Raw genomic sequence first — 8,696 nt, 5'->3', positions numbered from 1 at the left:
GAATTCAGTGCGGTAAGCCCCCATTCCTGATGTGTGTGTGTGTGTGTTTTTGTATAAATCGCGACAGTGTCTGTGTTTTAGAGGTTTAGTTGAAGCGCGGTATTTGCAATGAACGTGCTTACTTTTTGCTTAATGATCAAAACGAAAAAGTGATAGTGCTGACTAAAATGAAGATGGGCCACGCCCACTCTTAAAAATGCAAGATCTCTTTCAGCATGAAGAACCTATTGCTAACCAGGTAAACCTTTTAATAACACACACCAAAAGAACTTGCAGAGTAGCTGTGCACTGTATAGAAATGAGATAATGCTTGTCTAACCAGTTGATGCTAATGGGCATACACATCTCGTTTTAAATGCAGTGAAGATCTATTATGCTTTCTGGTGCTTAAAATTTGACACTCATGTCATTCACTGAGTGATAGTGCAAGATATTTGTGTTTCAGATTGATACCCTGGCAGTTCTTTTGGACGATATACTACTGGAGCCGGCTGAGTGCATGCAAGATATCAATCGTCCGGAGTCAACGAAGGACTGCATTTTGGACTGCCTTGGTGGCTAGATTGCAAGAAAGTTTGCTAAAATAAGCTGCAAGGACTGCCTCCAAACACTGAGGAGCACCTCCCGAAAGCCAAGTGCACTGACCGAAATAAAGACTAGGGGATTTTTGGAAGTGCCATCAGATCAGCTGCTTTGCCTTCTGCAAATTGTGGACGAGCACCTAGAAGTGTGCACCGTGGACAATACATATAGCCTGTGCCAATGTCTACATGAACATTGTTGAAGACATCCTGCTGGACGACCGTACTTCCTCGGCCAGTGTTGGCTGCGCAACACATTTTGTACGCACTATGGCTGAAGTTGTGGACTTTTTTTATTAGGTGCCGTTTGCATTTTTTTACACGCGAAAGGAACAGACTATTTCGTGCTGGTGCTCGTTCATCCTGTCCAGCCACAGGAGTGATGAAAGCAGTGACAAATTATTTTTCCTGGTGTTTTGTCTCATTCCCTCTATCCACAAACTTTTCTGCCAGTCTATCAAACGCAATCTTAATTGCAAGCATATGTGTACTAGTGCTTGCGACACTTTTGCATTCTTGACGCTTGCTAGTAATTACTCCCCTAATAATCGTATACCATGCCTTCCATTCCACCCTTTTACTAAGTAGACACTGTCCTGCAAGGGGTAGCGTGGTTATACCAAGTCAAAATGCTATCCACAAAGACCTGCGCAAACTTGTTTTCTGTTAGGGAGAAAAAATAATACAAAAAATTAGGCTCTAATTGGATTAAGAAAACGGAGTATAAAGACAAACAAAAGAAACATGCAAAAAATAATATACTTATTCAGTTTGATCGGTATGTGTAGTCTTGAAAGACCTAATGACGATGGAAGCTCCCAGCTGGTTTAAATCTGGGCTGGTATTTTTATAAAAAGACTTGGGGGGGGGGGGGGTGTTTTCAGTCGACTAAGTGAAACGCCAACCTTGAACTGATGGTCACTGCGACATTAAATGTGAATGGATGAAAAAAAAATACACTCGCGCAGGTTTGAACTGATCATGTTTAAATTTGTATGCGTAAATGCAAGAACTTTCGCATAGAAACCCCACATATTGCCTATACCTAGCATGCGCCGTTCACAGCGGCTGCTGCAATTAGTGCCAAGATGACTTTATTCAGACGTACCTGTTCTGCGCGCGACATTCCCATTGGCAGCTTCGTGATGCCTCAGAATAAACAGCCAATTAGCAGGAGAATAAGCGCTGCGGACCGCCAGCGCGTAGTAGGGCGCACCATAACTTATTGCGCAAGCAACGTTAATCTGTGGGTCAGCTAGGCTTAGTCATGGCGCACTGTATAATTTAGGCACGATTTTAATCACCTACACAGGAATCAAGAAACGTAGGTATAGGTACGAGCACAAGCGAAATTGCAACACTTGACCTTCACCTTGGGTGAACGATTGCTAACAATCAATGACTTGAAGTAATAAACAACTTGCATGCTATCGTATTTGGTTAAGAGTAAGCACTGCTATGCTCAGTTAGCGGACACAGTGAAATAAAAATGTGGGCGAGGTGTTTTTCATGGCAAACATTCACGCGAACGTGCAACTGCCCTTCCAAGCGCGGCAGATCGGTGCCCTTCTACTCACGGCGGCGCCTCTGGTGGCAGCTTTTGTCCCTATATGAAACTTCAGCAGGAGTTTCATGACCAGAAGAAAGTATTGAAGGACCCTGGCTTTACTCACGTAGTCGAGCCGAGTTTTGCCGTCGCAAGCAATTTGACCTTCATTTGACCGCAGCTGCGCCGTAGCCTTGGCAACGCATCACGTGACTCGCTGTGCTGAGTTTCGCCGCCGCCAGCTTGGCACATGCGCTCTCCGCAGCTGGGTCGCCACCTGACCACGTGAATCGCCGCGCGCCTGGCTAAGAGGAGCGCCGCGCTCGCCTAGCCAGTGCGAGCGACAGCAAACATTACCTTGGTTCTGTCCAGCTACATGGAATTTGCATATTTTTAAATCTTGGTGGATGATAGCTGGGACACACTGCATGTATATAACCCGTAAATTGTCAAACATAGTCCGTTTGCGGCGCATGACGGAACTTTTGCAGATATATTCCACTTCTACATACTAACGTGAAGTGGGAGTGTTCAAAACGCATTTTAGAATAAATAGGGCCCAGCATTCACTTTGCCTCTCGTAGACCGTCAGGCGTTATTAATAAATTAGTAAGGGATCATTGCAGAAACAGGTTTACAGTGGAGCAGATATAGGCTAGTTTCCAGCGGATCGCTGCGTGCGTAGACCAAGCGCGTAGACCAAAACTATCATCATCAGCAGTAGCTCAACGTCGTCTTCTTCCACAGCTGGCTGGTTGGCGCCCCTCGGCGCGAACGCGCTCGTGCCACTGCTCACGCGTTCGTCGTCATCTTCTTACACAGTTGGCTCCGTTGTGCAAAATAAGCTGAATATAGCCAATGGGTGTATCTCTTTGACTGATGACGTCAAGCACTGCATAGGCACGTTATCTCAGTTGCGTTCCGGCCGTGTGATGGGTAGGCCGCGTGTTGTGCGGACCGACGAACAGCAGCATGTCTACGAAGAACGACGGCGCGAGCAGAAGCGGGAATGGGCGTGAAGGCGGCGGGAGGCTGCTAACTCTGAGTCCATGTCTATGTCCATCGTAATTGTGGGTGATTTCGACGTAGACCTGTCTCGGCCAGACGGAAAGTGCTTCTTGGCGTTTCTGCTGGAAAGGTTCGGCATTCGGTGCTATACAAACATTGGTGGGCCTACCACACGTCATCGGTCCTGCATAGACGACGTTCGCGAATAACCTTTCCAGCGTCGTTACAGAATCCATGGCCGTCTACCATAGCGACCACAAAGCTATAGTAACCTTAGTGACAACATAATAAAAGACGGCAGAAAATGACAATTCATGCATGCGGTATGTGTCTTTATAAAATTGTAGCGGCAGCAGCATCGGCGTCGCATGATAATTACGTAGACGCAACGTCTGCACGAGGCACGAGCGGCTGGCACGCACCGGCACAGGCTAGCGTTCCGAGACAGATTAAAAATGCTGCGCTAAGTGATCGGTTTTCGGTTTTTCCTCACCTGCGAGAGCCCTGAGACTTCACCGGTCTACGTGGTCGCTCGTCGCCACAGTTTGGTGACCTCGGACGTGATGCTGCCATACGCTCCTGTGGTAGAGACGACCTTGGACCAGACCAACGCTACGAGAGCTCAAGGCCAGAACCCTTCTGAGGAACGCGGTGAGCCCTCCTGTTCGGCCATGGCCGTCCGCCTCCCACAGTACTGGGACAAATATCCTTCGGCGTGGTTTCTTGAGGCCGAATCGCAATTTCAAGTCGCTGGTATCCGCTCTCAAGCCTCAAAGTTCCATTATGCTGTTGCAGCGCTCTCGCCCGCCGCCACTGACGAAATAGCAGATTTGTTGAACGCCCCATTGTCCACCGCCGCCTATGACGATCTCAAGGCAGCCCTGCTACAGCGCACAGCAGCTTCACAGCGTTCTCGCATCCAGCAGCTTCTGTCCGCTGAAGAACTCGGCGACCGACGCCCTAGTCAACTTCTTCGCCGAATGAGGCAGCTGCTCGGAGACAACACGAGTACCATCGACGACACGCTGTCGCGCGAATTGTTTTTGCAACGACTCCCGGCTAACGTGCAGATAGTCCTGGCGACAGCCTCTACCAAGGATCTCACCAGACTTGTCACTTTGGCCGACAAAGTCATGGAAGTAGCCACCCCAACCATCGCAGCCACCACACCGTCTCCGGGTGACAATACAACCGCCCTACAAACCCTTCCCTGCTCTTCAGCAGCGCAATCTCCGCTCGACTCCTTGTGTGAGCGCCTGGAACGCATCATCTGTGCAGCAGCACATCGCCACACGTCATCTCGTCGCCCACGCAGCCGTAGTTTCAGTAAATCAAGACGCACGGGCACCCGCAATGAAACATCACCTACAACGTCTGGCGTTTGCTACTACCACCGCAGTTTTGAAAACGACGCTCGTTACTGTCGGCGTCCCTGCGCTTGGCAGGGAAACAGGCCGGCCGACCTCTAACGGCGACGAGTGGTCCGGCAGAACACACAAGTCCCCTTTTCTATATGGCGGACAGAGTTACGGGACAACGGTTCTTAGTCGACACAGGAGCTGACGTCAGCAATCTCCCCGCTCACCACTCCGCCCGAAAAGGGACACCTGTGTCGTTTTTGCAAGCCGTCAACGGCACCAGGATTCCAGATTTTCGTCACGCTCCGCCATGCTAAACCTTGGCCTTCGACGAGCGTTCCGCTGAATTTTCCTGGTTGCAGACGTCCGTCGTGCAGTCATTGGAGCAGACTTCTTGCACAACTACGGACTCCTTGTCGACGTTCAACGACGCCGTCTCATCGACTTCGTGACCCAGCTATCCGTTCCCGGCGTCCCATCATCAGGCACATCGCCGATCGCGCCTATTTCTGCCATGTTGGACGAACCTTTCGCCGCGCTCCTACGCGAATTTCCACCTTGACGCGCCTGCACTACTGGCCGCAACCGGTGCAACATGACGTGTGCCATCACATCGTCACCTCCGGCCCATCAGTCTATTTCCGACCCCGGCGTTTGTCCCCGGAGAAACTCACCATCGCTCGCGCGGAGTTCGAACACATGCTGCAACTTGGCATCATCCGCCCTTCCTCCAGTAATTGGGCATCACCACTTCACATGGTGCCTAAGAAGACCGGAGACTGGCGCCCATGCGGTGATTACCGGGCAAGTGCCTGATCGCTACCCTCTCCCGAACATTCAGGTCTTCACGGTAGCGTTGCACGGTGCGACGACCTTTTCTAAGATCGATCTCGTTCGCGCTTATCATCAACTACCGGTCGCTGAACAAGCCGTTCCCAAGACCGCTCCACCACACCCTTCGGTCTTTTTGAATTTCTCCGCATGCCTTTCGGCTTACGGAACGCGGGCCAGTCCTTTCAGCGTTTCATAGATTCCGTCACCCGAGGCCTGCCTTTCGTTTTTGCACATCGTTTTTGCAAACATTGACGACCTTCTCGTCGCAAGCTCTTCCGCAGAAGAACATCTTCACCACTTGCGCTTGTTGTTCTCGCGCCTTGCCAGTCAAGGAATTCTCATTGACGCCGCCAAGAGCGAATTCGATCAACCCGAACTCGAGTTCCTCGGTCATATCGTCAATGCTAACGGCATTCGACCACTGCCGTCCAAGTTTCGCGTCATCGAAGACCTTCCCCGACCGACCACAATCACCAAGCTTCGCCAATTTCTCGGATTCGTCAATTTCTACCGCCGATTCATCCCCGATTGCGCACGACTTATGGCTCCGCTAGACGCTCTGCTGGTGAACAAGCGTAAACAAGTGCTTCAGTGGACTGAAGAGGCCGCCGACGCTTTCACAAGAGTCAAGTCTGCCCTCGCCGACGCCGCGCTGCTTAGGCACCCAAAGCCAGACGCGCCGACTGCCATCATGACCGACGCTTCAAACACCGCCGTTGGTGCCGTTCTGCAGCAATTCATCGGCAATGCGTGGCATCCACTTGCCTTTTACTCCAAGAAACTGGAGCCTGCGCAGTCCCGCTACAGCGTTTTCGGCCATGAATTACTCGCCGTTTACCTGGCTATCAAACATTTTCGCCATTTCCTAGAAGGCCGTGCATTTACTATCTTGACAGACCACAAGCCCCTTGTGCATGCAATGAACCGTTCGGCGTCCTGTTACTCGCCCCGCTAGAGTCGACACCTTTCCTACATCTCCTAGTTTACAACAACGTTCCGATACATCAAGGGCACCGACATCGTTCCAGCCGACGTTCTAAGTCGTGCCAATGCCGTTTCCACGTTGACGTCGGAGCCTTTCATCATCGATGTCGACTTACTCGCCAGTCAACAGCGTGAGGACAACAGCCTTTTACAGCCACGACACATCTACCTTTCGCAATTCATTGCTCCTATCAACACTGGCCTGGCGCTCTTTGGCCATACCTGGCCCTTGCGTCATTAAACACCATACATCATCGACAGCGTGAGGACACCGAACTTCGTACACTCCAGAATTCGTCAACGTCCCTGAAATTGGAGGACGTTGTTGTGACTCCAGATGGTACGTCCGTCATCTGCGACACTTCTACCGACACACCTAGACCATACATTCCGGCATCCCTTCGCAGACGTATATTTGACACCATGCACAACCTGTCGCATCCTGGCATACGCGTGACACAGAAGCTCCTTTCCAGTCGTTTTGTTTGGCCTCGGCTAAACGCGCAAGTTCCCGATTGGGTTCGCAGCTGTTTGTCGTCTCAACGCTCCAAGATCCAGCGTCACCCCATTCCGCCTGCGAAGTCTTCTTCCACCGGATGCTCGTTTTGACACCGTACGCCTGGACCTCGTCGGCCCTCGCACCTTCGAAAGGTTACTGCTACCTGCTCACAAGCATCGACCGCTGTACACGGTGGCCAGAAGCTACACCTATATCTGACATCTCAGCACCCACTGTTGCCGCAGCTTTCGTGTCTGCATGGATTGCAAGGTTCGGCTGCCCATCCACAATAGTCACCGATCGCGGTCGGCAGTTTGACTCGGCACTCTTCAACGAGCTACTCAAACTACTCGGAACGACACGTTTTCGCACGACTGCTTACCACCCGCAGTCCAATGGACTTGTTCAACGTTTTCACAGGCATCTCAAGGCATCCCTTATGGCGCATGAATCGCCGGAGAAGTGGGTTCTACATTTTCCTCTCGTCTTACTTGGCATCAGAGCCGCACTCAAGAGCGACCTAGGTTGCTCCTGTGCTGAGCTAGTCTACGGCACTCACCTACGCCTTCCATGCGATTTCTTTGTCGTCACCGGCAAAACACCTATGCCACCACCTGCCGACTACGTTGCCGAACTGCAAGCGTTCTTCAGCCAGATGCACCCCGTGCCTACACGTTCGCAAGAAGCAAGGTCTCCGTACGTTTCTCCCGCACTCACCTCTGCTACCCACGTTTTCGTTCGTAACTGTGCCATGCGGAAGCTTTTGCAGCCACACTACTCCGGGTCATATCGTGTTCTCGAGCGTCGTCCGACGACTTTTGTCATGAACGTCAACGGCCGATCAGACAGAATCCGCCTTTTGCATGTTCCTGTGCTGCCCTCTGCCGCACGTTGCTGGAAACGTTTTGGTAGGGTGCCGGTGATTTCGGCGGTTGATTTTTGCACCTGCGCCCATGTTGAGTGCACGTCGGTTGTGCTTTTTGTGGATCGCGAATAATTATTAATGGCTTCTCCAGGGCAGCATGTCATTCCTGGACGCAATGCAGCACTCACCGACTGCTGGGTGAGCAGGCCTGAGTGCACTGTTGTGCATGCAGTGCGGCCGATAGAGGCACACCGAGTTCCGTCTGCCGACGCGGCTGCCTTGGAGTTTATTGTCGCTGATCTCTGCACTTGGAGCTCGCTTTTTGTATTCTTTTTACACATTCTTTGGAAATTTAGCATATTCAAGAAGTCTTCGAGCGAAGCCTTCCACGTCGGATTTATCAAAGCGGTGAAGCTTGTTTACATTGACATCTACAGCCACAGATCGTTGTTAGCGTCAAATATTGGAGCGAAGGTACATCGCTGGTATGAAATGTTAAAATGTAGCAAAACATACATATCTGTGTCAGCATAACAACACGTACAAACCCACCCATCTACGTAGCGAAAGCGACCGGCAGCCTATACGGGTACGGTGACGTACAGGTGTTCGCACAGCTAGCGCTGTGTCGCCGCTTGCCGCTTACTGTGTACGCGCCGTGTGAAGGGAAGAGACGTTGATTTAAAATCAGTAAGGCCAGAGACGAACAATAAATTCAGTTTCCTTCGGCCTAACTGCTTATATTTCAGTTCAGGTGCACCGGTAGCAGGTGCAAGAACTCGACGGCGCCTGGCCTAACCATCGCTGAACATGATCAACATTGGCTCACACTTCATGTTCTCGGCATGGGAGGGATGAAGCTTGTGCATTTCAACTCCGTATATATAAGGCATCTTTGACTAGTCATATATACATATGTGTGTGTTATACGATCATATATGCAATCGAAGGCGATGTGGATATATCGCGTTGTCGGTTCGACGGCCGGTCGCGCGGGGTTCGGTCGAACGATGGTCGGCAC

General features: G+C 51.1%; 1 protein-coding gene across 1 annotated transcript; it reads left to right on the top strand.

Moving 5' to 3' along the window:
* Positions 1–3,176: 3,176 nt before the first annotated feature.
* Positions 3,177–4,604, top strand: LOC119431778 (uncharacterized). Its single transcript, XM_049658039.1, has 2 exons — positions 3,177–3,197; positions 3,792–4,604. The coding sequence occupies exons 1-2, from the start codon at positions 3,177–3,179 to the stop codon at positions 4,602–4,604; spliced, it is 834 nt and encodes a 277-aa protein (XP_049513996.1).
* The last annotated feature ends 4,092 nt before the right edge of the window (positions 4,605–8,696 follow it).

The sequence above is a fragment of the Dermacentor silvarum genome, chromosome 10 (assembly GCF_013339745.2).
Source record: "Dermacentor silvarum isolate Dsil-2018 chromosome 10, BIME_Dsil_1.4, whole genome shotgun sequence".
Taxonomy (NCBI): Eukaryota; Metazoa; Arthropoda; class Arachnida; order Ixodida; family Ixodidae; genus Dermacentor; species Dermacentor silvarum.
Note: the sequence above shows the minus strand (reverse complement) of the source record. Positions and strands in the feature narration are given on the sequence as shown.